The 15,178-nt window shown below is 53.7% G+C and overlaps 1 protein-coding gene across 1 annotated transcript in view; it reads right to left on the reverse strand.

Annotated features, from left to right (window-relative positions):
- The window catches only part of PRMT8 (protein arginine methyltransferase 8), a 68,268-nt gene extending 55,092 nt beyond the window's left edge, over positions 1-13,176 (reverse strand). Inside the window, exon 1 of the mRNA XM_081593899.1 lies at positions 13,102-13,176. Coding sequence (XP_081450025.1) covers positions 13,102-13,176 — 75 coding nt within the window. The remainder of the gene's footprint in view (positions 1-13,101) is intronic.
- Between the last annotated feature and the right edge of the window lie 2,002 nt (positions 13,177-15,178).

Below are 15,178 nucleotides of genomic sequence, written 5' to 3' on the forward strand. Positions count from 1 at the left end.
TCTGGGCGAGAAGTCACATCCCCCTGCAGGGTGCTGGCCCCTGAGCCAGAGCCTGGGGCTCCTGAGAGCCTGGGGCTGGGAGCCAGAGCCTCAGCGTGGTTCAGATCCCTGGTCTGGGCACAACCACCCCTTCCCCACCACAGCCCCTGCTCACATCAGCCAATGATGAGCATCAGGCCCAGTGGGAAAAAATATATTGGCTAATGCAAACCTCCAACATCTGATGCAAACTGTGGTGTTGGAGAAGACTCTTGAGAGTCCCTTGAACTGCAAAGAGATCGAACCAGTCCATCCTAAAGGAAATCAGTCCTGAATTTTCATTGGAAGGACTGACGCTAAAGCTGAAACTCCAATACTTTGGCCACTTGATGCTGAAGCTGAAACTCTAATATTTTGGCCACCTGATGTGAAGAACTGACTCATTTGAAAAGACCCTGGTGCTGGGAAAGATTGAAGGCATTAGGAGAAGGGGACGACAGAGGATGAGATGGCTCAATGGCATCACCGACTCAATGGACATGAGTTTGAGTAAACTCCGGGAGTTGGCGATGGATAGGGAAGCCTGGAGTGCTGCAGTCCATGGGGTCGCAAAGAGTTGGACACGACGGAGCAACTGAACTGAATTAAACTGATGCAAACCTCCAACTCTCATGCTTCAAGTGAGGTTTTTCAGGGGAGGCTTCACAGTCTCTGCCTCCTCCTCCCAATGCAGAAGTGCAGGGAATTTCTGCAGCCCAAGCACAGCCCTGACCTCCCCCAGCCCTTTCTGAGACTTAAGGTTTGCCTGTTCAGGAGGGTATTAAACGTATGCCCTCCCAGGTGGCTCAATGGTAAAGAATCCACCTGCAATGTAGGATAGGCAGAAGATGCAGGTTCGATCCCTGGGTCAGAAAGATCCCCTGGAGAAGAGGCATGGCAACCCACTCCAGTATTCTTGCGTGGAGAATTCCACAGAGAGAGGAGCCTGATGGGCTACAGCCCATGGGGTTGCAAAGAATCAGACAGGACAAGCGACTGACTATGCACACACTTGTTTATCTGAAAATTTCTTCCCCAGTTTGCACGACTGTCCCCTTCTCTCTGCAGTCCTGCCTTTGCTGCTTGGCAGTGAATATCTTCCTGGGGCAGCTTACCTGCAACCTTTCGTTGGGTTGGGGGATGATGACTATGACCTCGGAGACTTTCTTTTTAGGGGATGCTGTGCGACTGACTGACAGTTCCAACCAGGGTAAAAGGAAAGGCGCCATAATGATTTAAACACCAGCATCCATAGAACGGGCTTCCCTGGTGACTCAGTCAGTAAAGCATTTGCCTGCAATGCAGGACATCTGAGTTTGATTCTTGGGTCTGGAAGATCTCCTGGAGAAGAAAATGGCAACCCACTCCAGTATTCTTGCCTGGAGAGTCCCATGGGCAGAGGAGCCTGGAAGCCTGCAGCCCATGGTATTGCAAGAGTCAGACACAACTTATCAATTGAACCACCACCACCATCCATACAACACTGTCCATGCAGGAAAAGTACATGTCACAATGATCATTCATAGGACAAAAGGTTTCTAACCTCTAACAGGTATCAGCCACTATGCTAGGTGCTGGGATCCAATGGTGAACAGCACAGAAAGAGCCCCTGCCTTCACAAAGTTTATGGTGGACTTGTCAACAAGGAAGTCTGCAAATGAGTACAGAGTGCTATGCGCTGCAACCGAGAATGTATGGGTAGGATCACATGGTGGGGAGAGCTAAGTCTGACCTAAATGAGGGAGTGGAATCAGGGAAGGCTTCCTGGAAGAGGTGGCATCTAAGGTAAGATCTGAAGGAAGAGTGATGAAGGAAGGTGATGAGGGGAGGGAGGCAGGTGAGTGTAGCTGGAGTGAAGGGAAGGACATCAGAGAACAGTGCTCTGGGGCGTGAGCTTGCAAAGCCATCTAAGTCCTGGCAAGGAGGTGGGACCTTCTGCAGTGATAATGGGACAGCCATTGAAGGTGTTTGAGGAAGGAAATAGCACAGTCTGGCCACCATTTCAGAATGCGGGTTTGTGCTGCTATGAGGACAGACCAAAGCCAGGGGCGGCTGGCGGGGGGAGGAGGGGTGCAGTGCGCACCCAGGAGCAGAGGCAGAGATTCAGGCAAGACATGGGCAACGTGCCCAGGATGGCCAAAGTGGGACCCGAAAGAGGAGGACAAAGTCAGGGCAGAAGACAAGCCGAGGAGACGCAGAATCACTGGAATCGCCGAGGAGGCGGGACTGGAGCTTGTTCCTCGGGTGACTTCACACCCCAAGATGAGGACCAGGAAGAGGGGGCAGACATGGGAAGAGGTGATGCTCCCAAGGAACCGTGTGAATCTGAGGTCCCTGAGAGGCACTGAAGTGGGTGTGTCCAGGGGGCAGCCAGACAGAATGGTCCAAGCTTGGGGCCCACGTCTGGGCTGCAGCTGAGAAGCACCAGCACATTGGAGAGAGGGTGTGAGGGGGTCTAGAGATAGAGTGTAGAGCAAGACAGGAAGACCACCCACCTCCCCACCTGAGGAAAACAGCATCCGGGTTCCATAACAAAGGTCATGCTTTGGCTGCAAAGCCAGGACTTCGGACCTCCCCGACCCTGACACTCAGATCCATCTCTACGAGGTCTCCTCCTTGGAATTTTGTGCCCCATGTACAACACTCCCCACCACACTGAGTCACCATTCCCTGACTCCATCTCGGAGCTCCAGGCCAGCGGTGAAGTGTGTACCTCGTGTGTGCTACCTGCAATGAACTAAAAACCATGAGTGATAAGTTCATAAGCGCGGGAGCACGTGCTTCTACAGATGTCTGTCCACACTCTCTCGCATAAACACACCTGCCGCCCTGCTACCTGGATGAGGTGGTTCACACCCACTCTGCACTGAAATCCAAAAGACACTTCATGCTTTGAACTGTAAATCTTCCCCTAAAAGCAAAACAAAAGCTGAGCAAATAAACTCAGAGTTACAACAGGGGGGAAAAAGGAGAAAACATGTATCGAGAAAACATTTTCTGTCTTCTCTTGTGATCGTATTTAATCCTTGTTTGTGGACTGTGAAGTGGGTTTTAATCCCATAGGGATGAAGATGAGACTCAAACTCAAGGCTGCCTCCAAAACCCTCCCCACCTGCATCCTGGGACCGTAGCTTTCATTCTGGAAAGCGGGGAGCAGAGAGACGTTCCAAGAGAAGGAAGTTGGCTGGTGTACATGCGATGCGCAGGTTTATCTCCTTTATTCATTCAATAAATATTCATCAGTTCCCCACTCGGTACCTGAAGGCGAGAGTTGAACTAATGTGCATTAATAGAGAACATCCCTTAATTAGGAGCCCATTTACGCTGGTGATGGGCTGCAATCATTTTCTGGGGATCCTCTGATTGCGCCTCCTCGGAGAGCTGCTGTCATAACTGCCTGTCAGGGAGCGATGAAAGCCCTTGGATGTCACATGCCTATGGGAATTGCAGCCTTTCATTTCCTGGCAGCCGCAGCCGTGAAGGGCCACCCCTTTCCCTCCCTCCAGCTAACAAGAGAGAATCCTTCACAACAGAGCTGCAGGTCAGGTCCTGATGGAGGCGTTTGCTAATCACTGCTCCCTTTAGAGTGGTCTGCTCTCGGCAGTACCACCCTCCAGTCAAGCCTCACCCCCGGTGAAGACGCTCTCCTGGGTCCATGGCCAAGAGGGCAGTGTGTTTAACTCGGTATTTAACACCCGACATGCGGAGAAAGACTGAGCCACACTTCTGTCCTCCCTCCCCTTCTGCCAGGCCTCAGTTTCCCTCTCGGGAATGTGGGGAGGAGAGCTCGATCCAGCCACTGACCAGTAGGAGTCACTCTTACCCCAGGAGCAGGGCTTGAGGGGGGGCCCAAAGGAGGCTGAGAGGTCTGCAGTGGGTGCTCATCGCTCCCCGCTTCTCTCCATCTTGAGGGGCTCCATGAGATTTTGTTTTCATGCTCTGGGTCTTGCGGACACCAGAGCCCTGGACCCCAGCATGAAGTGTGCTTGTGGAGTGGGGTAGGTAGAGCAGCCCGCCGGGCGTGGAGGACCCCATCTCTCTTGAGAATGTTTGAATCGGTGAGTCCATCACGTCAGCAGGAGACCCCTTTTATTCATCTATGTGTCCCCCTGCTCCTTCAAGACAATGCTGGAGAAGCCCGGATGATAAATCAGAGCTTGTCTTGAGCATCTCCCTCTGTGCCAACATGAGCTTTACATGAAGTCACTTGTTTAATCCTCAGAACAGCTTCATGGGAAAAAGTGCTACTGCCACATCATAGATGATTAAACTGGGCACAGGTGATTGTGTAACATGCCTGGGGCCCAGTGGGGCTGAGGTCTGCACCCAGGCATGAACCCCACAGCCTGTGCCCCAAACCTCTGCACAAAACTGCCTCAGGCCCAGAAGCCAGTGACCCATGTGGCTTAATTGTTTGGAAGGTGCCCACAAAGTCTTCACCCCTCCAGTCCTCCAGAAGAGCCCTTCATGGAAGCTGGCAGTGGGCTCACGATGCTACCACCACAATAAGTCTCTGGCTATAGGAGGAGAAGAGGATGACAGAGGATGAGATGGTTGGATGGCATCACCGACCCTATGAGTTTGAGCAGGCTCCAGGAACTGATGATGGACAGGGAAGCCTGGCTTGCTGCAGTCCATGGGGTTGCAAAGAGTCAGACACAACTGAGCAACTGAACTATTGCCAAGCCAGTCTCCTGGGAGGACCAGTGATTGAACACATGGAGCCAGGTACAGGCTGGCAGGCCCCACCCTCTTCCACCCATGGGCATCTATCAGTTCCTTCCAGCCCTCTGGCAGTGAGAGCAAGTGTGGAGCAAAAGTGAGGACAAGCTTCCTGCTGGGATGGTGATAAAAGAGGTGAGAGAGGCCCCGGCTCCGGAGCACTTCCATTCTGCTACTTAGGGCCCTACAAGGTTTGTCAAGATACCCAACCACTGTGTTTCCACTTCTTCAATTACAACACAGGAATAAGAAGAGTTGTTTTGCAATTTGTGTAAACTAAAGAAAGCAATACATATGAAGCACTGAACACTGTGTCCAGCACAAAATACAGACGTGAACATGGCCGCTCTTGCTATAATTTTGCTGCTACTTAAGGAAAGGGGGCCCGGCCAAGGTGATAGGGAGGTGGTAGGGGAGGTGGACAGCGGGTGGACAGGAGAAGAGAGACCACCTCTACTGATTTTGCAAGTATTTTGAGCCCTGTTCATTGTCATCTGCAAGTCACTCTCTACTCAGGCCTATGACGTGTTGGCTGAGGTCATGGGTTGAGTCTTCCCCCCAAAAGATGTATTGAAGCCCTAGCCACTGTTAGGGCTTCCCAGGTGGCTCAGTGGTAAAGAGGTGTGCAGGAGACTCGGGTTCGATCCCTGGGTCGGGAAGATGGACAATCCCCTGGAGAAGGAAATGGCAACCCACTCCAGTATTCCTGCCTGAGAAATCCCATGGACAAAAGTGGGGCTACAGTCCATGGGATCACAGAGAGTGGGACACGATGGAGCAACTAAACAGCAACCCCTGTGACCTGTGAATCTGACCTCGTTTGTAAACAAGATTTCGCCAATGCAATCGAATTAAGACAAGGCCATACCTGCAAGGTGGGCTCTGGTTCAGTACGACTGGTGTCCCTAGAAGAAGAGGTACAGACACACAGGGGAGAGGGCCAGGTCGAGATGGAGGCAGAGAGGTAGTGTTGCATCTACGAACTACAGCACAGCTGACAACCACCAGAAATGAAGAAGTCAGTGAACACAATCACCCAAGAATCTCCGGCAGGAACCCCACCCTGCAGACACCGGGATTTCAGAACATCTGGCCTCTGGAACTGGGAGACAATAAATTCCTGTTGTTTAAGCCACCAGTTTGTGGTATTTTGTTGCAACAGCCTGAAACAATGAAATAAAACTACAAACATAATTAAAAAAAAAACAACACAGAGTTCCTGTCCTGAAGTCTCTGTTATTCACTTTATCCCAAGAAAGAAGCTGGATAAACGTTCAGGTTTAACGATGATCAGACAATGGCCTTCGGTCCAACTTTCACAAACATATACTTTGTTAGTCAAGAGTTTTTCTTGGCCCACTGGCAAGGATTTCAGGCTCAGGGGCATCATGGAACAAGGGCTGTCCTGGCCACAGGTCCCCGCCACCCATGGGGCACAGTAGTGAGAACCATGAAAGCAGGAGAGGAAAGATAGGGCTGGTGTCTTTTCTTTGACTTCTTCCCAATCCACCATTCATGGTTTCTCCAGTTAATTTCTGTGTTCTTTCTCTTCGTATTTATTTTGAGTATCTACTCTGGTCCTCCTGCTGCCTTCACAGCCCCATAGAGTGGAGAAACCAAAGATCTCAGTGGCTAGAAAACCAGAGTTTGGGTTCCATCACTTACTCGCTGTGGGATCTTGGGCAAGTCACATTAACTTTCTGTGCTTTGGGTTCTTCATCTGTCCCATGGGAATAGTGTGTCACTCGCTGTGTTGTGTATGGTGTACATGATGGAACCTATGTATGCATGTATGTAATATAGGATGGCACCCCTTAAACAGGACGATAGACGCCAAAGCATTTGAAGTGTCATATGAAAGGGAGAGATCTCTTGTTATGCACAATTCCTAGATATTTTGTAGGGCAACAACTAGTTTTTAGTATTCTGTATCAGCATACACCAGAAAATTAGCACCAAGTATAAAAAGCAATCAATTAGAGGCTAAAGAAGGTTGAAATGGCATTGACTTAGGAGGAAACATGGTATTAACACCAACAGTGAGGAACTCTGGTGTTGGAAAAATTTTCCTGCCTCTTAAATAACTTAAAGTTCCTATCCGGCTCTAAGAGTCTATGACTTTATGAAAATGTATACATTGAGCTGTCTGCTTGTATAAAATTACATTTTAAAAAGAGATCCTTATGGACTTCCCTGGCAGCCCAGTGGTTAAGAATCCACCTGCCGATGCAGGGTACATGGCTTCAATCCCTGGTCCAGGAAAATTCCATGTGCCGCGGGGCAACTGAGCCCGTGCTCCACAACTATTGAGCCCACTCTCCAGAGCCCAGGAGCCACAACTACTGAAGCCTGCACACTCTAGAGCCCGCGCATGCATCTGCCACTGCAATGAGAAGCCCTCACACTGCCAAGAGTAGCCCTTTCCCACTGCAACCAGAGAAAGCCCTCGTGGAGCAACAAAGACCCAGTGCAGTCAAAAATAAAAATGAGTTAAAAAAAAAAAAAGATTGTTACTTATGGGTTAGCCATTACAAATCTGGGGAAAGTTGTGATGCCTGAGGGACTTCTAATAACAAAATAGAAAAGCTATTTGGTGTGTGGAACATCCAACCATCTGGGTACCCCTGGAGGGGTATATCTTCTCAACCCTACCTCTCCTGGCTAGTCCAGAATTTCAGAGGAAGAGGTTGGCATCACTCAGAACAGAGTTTAGTAGAGAGGATGACAGCCCTTGTGCAGTCCCAAATGCAAAGGCAACTAGACAGTCTTCAATCTCCTTTTAGAACAGAATAAACCAAAGTGACTCCCATGGCAATGAAGAGGTGGAGCTCAGACCTAAGAACTTCCTGACTGAAAATGCACAAGGAGTTTGGGGAAGCTGCCTTCTCTGAAGCTCTGCAACCAGCAACCAAGGGGCCAACTGCATCGTGGGTGCAGGAAGCGGGCTCAGGATGGTCCTTGCTGCCCGAGCTTCCTCTCCTCTGGCCAAGCCCGTACACAACTGGACAGCAACGCCTGCCCACCACACATCCACTTCCAGTTACCTTGGCAGCCCACATCTCACAACGCTGCCCATTCTTCCCCTGCTGGCACAGGAGAAGCCAAGGTGTAAATGCTGTTTTTATAGATTTTTTGCATGTTCCACGCTGGAATGTGATAATCACTTCACATCACAGTTAGCACAGAGGAGGAAATGAAAACCGCTCCCGAATCAGAGACGGGAGTGTGGTTTCACCCTCTCTGACAGCCAAAAGCCAATGGAGGACTCTCCCAAGAGCCAAATTTCCCAGGAGGAAAAACAAAACAAAACAAACGTGGGTATCTTCTTAATTCTCCTGAGTTCAATTCAGGGCTGAAATCCGTGTTTGCTGAGGGAGGAGAAATACGTGCAGACCGTGGTTTGGGGGACCATTTCAGCTGGAGAAACGAGGGCAGGGGTGAGTCCACCCTGTTGTCACTTTCCCGGTGAGGCTCCTAAAAGCTGACGGCTTGACGGTGATCGTGAAGGCCTCTGGAGCTCACGAGGCCCTAAACCCTTTGCACGAATTAATTCCTTCAATCATTGCAACAGCTTTACGAGGCCCAGAGAGGTTAAGGGCACTTTGTTCATCATAACAACACATCTACTGAGTTCAGAGTAAAGCCAGGCAGTCTGGCTCCAGAGCCCCACGCTCATTAGAAAAAGACACAGTGTGGACCCCAGAAAAGTGGGCCTGGGTCCTGCCAACTCTTGTCCTCTTCCTCCTCCTCCTCTCACTTTTGTGCTATAGGACCATACACTTAAGCGAGAAACCCTGAGAAAAGGGATCCATCAGCCACAACCACCAACGGGCACCACGTCAGAATTCAGCCCCAGTCTCCCTGTAACTCACAAGAGTAGCACCCGTCGGTACCCCAACCCCAGTGTCCTATTGTAGTTTTCCCAACCCATAAATATTCTCTCTCTCCTTGGACCAGTAAGTCAAGATGACATTCAAAAATCAGTCTCCAAAATGACTCCTTTGCTAAAACTGTTTTCACACCCATGGAGGCTTCCCTTTGAGGTGCTGAAACCCCAGTCAGGGAAGTCGGCACCATAAATAATGCATCAGGCTTTCACCAAGAACTGGTAAAGCAAGCAGCAGCTCCAAAGTGTCCACCATCGCCCACAGCTCCTAATTGGGCATTGTGATTAATCTGTTTATTTGCTATTCAGATGAACACCCCATAAGAAGAGTCAGTCATTACTGACTATTAAGTAGGAACACGAGTAATCAAAATGTACCCGGGCTTGGAGCTCTGTAGCACCTTAATTCCCAGAATCTCCTCTCATTTTGTGTTTTCTAGGTCTATAAGAACCTAAGCACAAAAGTGGGAGACAGGAGGCCCAGTTTGCAGAAAGTGATTAAGACCCAGAAGGCTCATGAATTTGTTCATAATCCTATGAATCAGTCAACATTTGTCAACGACTTTAATTTACTCTGTGTCAGGCCCAGTGTCAGAACAGGATAGACCCACTCCCCCTGCCCCGAAAGTTCTTTATCCAACTGGAGAAACAGATATACAAAAATGCAATTATCTTGTAACAGGGAAAGTGAGAGATAGGTGTTAGGAGCACAGAAGAAGGAGAGGAACATTCCATCTCCATAGGGATGGAGGATACACAGAAGAGCTACTTAAATCTGTTTAAATGGAAGGCTGCCCAGAGGAAGTGACCTTTGTATTGAGTCTTGCAGGTTGAGGAAGATTCCCCCTGCCCCTCGCAGAGAGAAAGACAGGGAAAGAGCAGCCCATGTAGAGGAACCAGGATGTGCAAAGACATTCAGGCATGAAGTTGGTGTTTGCAGAGAACCGAATGGGGCAGATACAGAAGGGTTAAGGATACCAAGCTTTATCCTAAAGGGAACAGGGTGACATGGTATGTTTTGACAGCGATGTCTGCTCTTGAGCAGGTCTGTGCTTCTGAAAGCCCATCAAGCAGTGATGACGAGGCTGGACTAGAGAAGAGGACAATGGGAAAGCACCTGCTGCCTGAGTGAGGGTGGTGGCCTCGCAAGCTCGGTGGGCTGAAAAAGAGACTCTGATGGACACACTGGGAGGTTCTGAAGGCACGTGTGGAGCAGGGAGAGCAGGGAGAAGAGGCTGCCAGGAGGAGATGCGTGGGGGATGCGTGGGGGTTGATGCCCTCAGCTGAGGAGGAGAAGTGCACCTGAGGGAGCTGGAGAAAGTGGCAACAAGGTTGGCCATGCCCCCTCAAGCTGCACCCAGGGTGCCCTTGGCCCCAGCTCCAAACCTGTCTGGTCAAGGGAGGCTCTGCTCACAAGCAGACAGTTTTGTTCCCCGCTATCCTTCCTGCATAGCGATTAGAATATCTCTCCCTACCCTTACCTTGTGAGTAATCACTTGCTCCCCGTTCTCCTTGCCTGTCCCAACACAGCATCTCTTTCTTCCCAAACATCCTCTCTCCCCATCCCTCTGCCTGCTCCCATCCACACATGGCATCGTTTTAGAAGTAGCCATTTAGGAACTTCCCTGGTGGTTCAGTGGTTAAGACTCTACACTTCCACTGTGAGGGGGCCCGGGTTCGATCCCTGGTTGGGAAACTAAGAACCACATGCTGCATGGTGCAGTCGAAAAAAGAATCAAGGTAGCAGTATAGGGCAAAGGGCAACAAGTCAGAAGTGGCGGCAGTCTGTGCTCTGAGGCTGTCCTAGCTGGTCAGGTAACATTTAGAACTTACTGGACCTCTCTGCCTCAACATCCTCATGTGTAAAATGGGGCTAAGCAATGAATTCTAAACTTCTCTTATCTCACAGGATTATGGTGAGGATAAAATGAGATAAAGTGCTTGCAAACCACGCCAACAAATGTCGGGAAAAGGTGCTACCGAATGATCTGGATTAGCCAGCACTCCTGTCCACCAAACTGTGAGTTCCTTGAGGGCAGCGGCCTAGTGTCTTTATCTTTGGATCTCGGGAACCTAATTATTCCTGGCACAGAGTCAGTATTTGATAAAGATGTGCTGAATTGAGAACAAGGAGAGCTACCACCATAGACACACACACATACACCCTGAGGCATCCTTGCTTCTCTCTCACCATAAATGCAGGCAAACCCACAGCACCCCACTTTTGGAAGTACTGCTCTAGTCCTGGCTCATTCCAAAAGCAGGCAGTTGCTGGAAGAAAACCAAGCGATTGTCACGCTGCCTAGATGCCTCCACCGGGGCACGCTGGCCCAAGTCTGAATTCCTCCCTTTCTCGGGGAAGCTGCGAGGAACTGAACCCCAGATTCACTCCCCGCCCCGGGAGCCCCAGCTGGATCTGCCCCTCCCCCTGTGTGCCAGGCGTGCGACGCGACGTGGGTTTTTTTTTTTTTTTTTCCCCTCGCAGGAGCTCGGCCGCCTCTACTGCTGTTTTCATTGATGCCTTGAGCAGAGCTGGCATGTGCAACTGCCGAGAAGGGGGAGCGTTGGAGCTGCGGAGGAAGCAAGTAAAAATAGCCTGGCGCGCGCACACGCGGCGCTCTGCCTGCTCCGGACGCCTTGAACCCTGGCTGAGGTGGGGAGCTCACCACAACGAGTTCACTGCGGAAGCTGGCCCGGGTCTGCGCCCGCACCCCGCGGGCAACAACAAGAGTGCGGGGGCCAGAGACCCGTGAAAACTTTTTTTTTTTTGGCAGTGGGCGGGGAGAAGCTGTTCCTTGCTGCCTGCGCTCCAGCCACATGGCTGCAGGGACTGCTACGTACCCGCTTGGCCAACGGATTACAGAAGTGCGGCCTTGACTCGGAGCTATTTTTAGAAACCACTTCTGCGGGTGGGCGATCGCAGCGAGGAGGGCGAGGGGTTCGGTACAGGCGAGCTCTCTGCCTCGCGCTACACAGCATCCTAAATGCCCGCTTGCCGGTGGGGGACCGGGAGGGGCCCGCACGCGCTGGCTTTGCCCTAACTCAAGGAGACACAGTAGTTCCTGGACGCCCCGCTGCTCTCCCCCGGAGCATTTTTTGTTTCGAAATCGACAGGATGCGTGCTGCTTCTAGTTTCTCGGAGAACGGGGATTTTAAAAAGCTTTGCTGCCTCCGCGGTGGGGTAGAGGGTTAGCTGCAGTTCAGACCTGGAGGGAAGACGGTTGGGAAGGGTCTCTGCCGCTTTGGGCATCCCACGGACAGAGGGACAATCCCCGCGCGCCACACCTCCGTCCCCGCCCCACGCTGCATATGGGCAACCATCTGTGAAAGGCACGGCAGCCCCACCAGACACCCGGCTATTAATAGAGCCCGGGAGTTTGTTCTCTGTCTTTTTCCTGCCACCGAGTAAGGGATGATCTTCACACACACACACACACACACACACACACACCCCACTCTGCCCCCGCCCCGGCGCACCGTTCCTCCAGGAAGGTAAGGGGGCTGCCCACGCGGATCCCCTGCGTGACTACAGGTGCCCGGAGCCTACGGGCTGAGCCAGGGGTCATGACAGCAGAGTCAGAGCGAGGACAGGAAACCCAGCCTCCGGTCGGTCTCGGGACGCCGGGCTCTTGGCGGCTCCGAGCCAACTCGAGAGTCGAGAAAGGGCAGCTGCCAGGCCTACCGGAGGCGGGGGGCCAGAGCGCAATTTGCGGAGCTCCCACGACCTCCTTCTCCAAGCTGTTGTGGCGCGGCACGCAGCCCCCACCGCGCGCGCGGGCTCGGCTGCGGCAGGCGCGGGCGCTGTCCGCGGTCCTGAAGGTGGCGGCGGGCCGAGCTCCCTCCCCGGGTTAGCGCCCCCCGAGGCGGCTCGTAGGTCCCGGGTTGCGGACCTCTCCCCGGCCCGGGTCTGGGCGCTAGAGTCTGTCGGCGGTCCCCCTGCCCCACCCCGGCGCGGCTCGGCACTCCCGAGGCCGAAGCTCTCCGCGCTGCCGCGGGGACCGAGAGCGCGAGCTTGAAGGGTGACGGCCCGGAGGGACGGTCCAGGCCCTGCAGGGAAACGACCTGGCCCCTGGGTCGCCCATCCCGGCTCGGCACAGTCCGCCACCCTGGAGCCCTAACGGAGCCCAGAGGAGAGGGCAGGGGAGCGCGGCCGCCCAGGGCTTGGGACTCCGGGTTGGGGGTTGGGGGGGCGGGCGCGAGCGAGCAGCGGGTGGCAGGAGAGGGAGCTGGGGTAAGAGCGACTCTTTTGCATTTTTCAAGAGGGAGGGGTCCTGAGACAGGCACCGTCTTTCCCCCACCCAGCACACACACACACCACGCACACACACACAGGCGCGCAAGCGGCCGGCTGGAGCAAGCGGGATGGAGCTGAGAAAGTTTGGCACCGGGAGCGGCGCGGCGCGCGCGGGGGTCCGGACGGCCGCGGGGTGGCCCGGCGGCCGCGGGGTGGCCGGGCCGGCCTCTGGCCTCCTTACCTCGGTGCTCTCGGCCGCGTTCTCCGCCATCTTCCTCCTTAGGAGCAAGCAGCGGGAGGAATGTTTCATGCCCATAAGAGCCAGCGAAGGTTTGGTGGCACAGTGATGGGAGAAAGAGAGAGCGGGTGTCGCTTTAAAAGAGAGAGAGAAAGAGAGAGAATGGGAGAGAAAAAAAAAAAAAGCCCAACCCAGCCCCTCTGCCGGAGCGTCGGCCGGTACCATCCACGGCGGTAGGGTCTTCCCTGCCGAGTCCACTTTGTTTTATTCTCCTCGGAGTCCAGTCCTTAGCACAGATCTGAGCGGCTCAGGAGCCCGCGACCCCCTCCCCGCCCCTCTCCGGCCGCGTTGCGGGCCCGGCAGGCGGGAGGCAGCCCCCGAAGGCTCCGCGGCGGCGGCGGCGGCGCCTCGCCGGCTGCTCTGCTCGCAAAGTCCGGTCGGCCGAGGCAGCCGGCAACTCCTCTCAACTTCTGCCGATCGGCGGGCGAAGCCACACGCTCCCTGCGCGTCTCTCCCGGGGGCTGAGCCGGTGAGTGGGGGCGGGGAGGAGGCTGGGCCGGGCGGGCGGTGGCTGGGCGCAGACCGAGGGCTCCCGCGCCCCGGGGCCGCCCCCTCGCCCGGGCTCCAGGGGTCTCTGGGCAGCCTCCGCAGCCCGTAGCCGTAGACAACTTGCAGGGAGGTGGGATGGAGGGGAGCGAGGGCTGCGCGGACGCGGCTGGGCCGCGCTCGAGGCTCAGAGAAGGCAGGCGTGCCGGAGCTGGGCGCTGGCAGGTCCTCAGACCCGGTGTGCGTCCTCCCCGCCCCCCAGGACCGGCGCTGGGCAAGGCTGGGCCACGGTCACCTCGCCCCCACCCCACCCCATCCCACCCCCTCTCCTGCTCCTCTGCCAATTCCTAGATGCTTCCTTGGCGTTTGGGGTTTGGGGAGCAAAGGGGTGGCTGTGTGGATGAGGGAGGGTCCTTAACTCCTTCAACTCTAGGGCCAAGTGTGGCATCACCATCCCTTTTTTCTCCCCTCTGCCTCTCCTAGGGCTTGGGGCTCCCAGCCTCGATGGGAGGGTGGGGCGAAGGTTCAGCCAGAAGTGGCTTGGAAAAGAGGGTGGGAGGAAGTCAAGTGGGTGACCTGCAGCCGACCTCCCCCTCCCCCAACCCCAGTCTTCCCTGGCAGTCCCCTGCCCACACATCTCTCTTCTCCCTCCTCACCCCTCCCCCAGCATCACCAGATTTTGAAGTCCCATTTATGGGAGAGAAGGAGGATGTCACGTACCCATTAGGATTCTCTTGATCCTTTTTTAAGGGAGTTTGGGCGGTAGCAGGGGGTGTGAATTTTTATACAATGCATTCCTGTCTTCACTTTGAGAGCTTCTTTTTCTCTTAGTGGCCATCTGTCAGGCTGGTGGGAAACAAAGCTGGGCTGGAGGGGGGGGGGCATTCTGTGTCTCCCATTACAACAGGCCAACTTGGGGCTGACTCCTTCAAAGACAGCTGCACTTTTAAAGCTTTCATTTCACGAGTCAAGGGCAGGGATCCAAAAGGGGCTCCTTGGTGCTCCTGTTGCTCTGCACTTCGCCCCCATGCTGACCCAGGGAGAGCAGTCCTGCATGCATGCCCTGGTTGTTTTTTAACATCACCTTTGACAGCCCGGAGGCATGAGCCTGATTGTCCTTAAGTAACCCCAGCGTCCATTGAAGAAACGGGCCAGAAACTAAAGAGTTTTCCATCACCTGGTCCTGGGGGGAAAGAGGATGCCTTGCAGTAAGTGCAGGAGGGAGAGGATGGAGAGTGAGCAAGACGTTTGAGTTTCTGGTGATTGTGTGTGTGCGTGTGTGTGTGTTTACTGAGGAAGGAGTAAATTTAAACAAATGACCTTAACCTTCTTAACCCTGTCCTTTCTCAGACCACAGACCTGGGTGAGTGACCAGAGTCTTTGGTGACACCTGGTCATTCTCCTCCCCTTTCACATCCTGCCAATGTGCCGAAGGGTGGGGGTGGGGGTGGGAGGGGTAAATGAGCTGAATTTAAAAAATGACCTTTACCCTCTGGAACCCTGTTTTCTCTAAGCATCTTTCTCAGAGACAAAA

The sequence above is a fragment of the Giraffa tippelskirchi genome, chromosome 4, assembly GCF_054371585.1.
Source record: "Giraffa tippelskirchi isolate mGirTip1 chromosome 4, T2T-mGirTip1v1.2.pri, whole genome shotgun sequence".
NCBI classification, from domain to species: domain Eukaryota; kingdom Metazoa; phylum Chordata; class Mammalia; order Artiodactyla; family Giraffidae; genus Giraffa; species Giraffa tippelskirchi.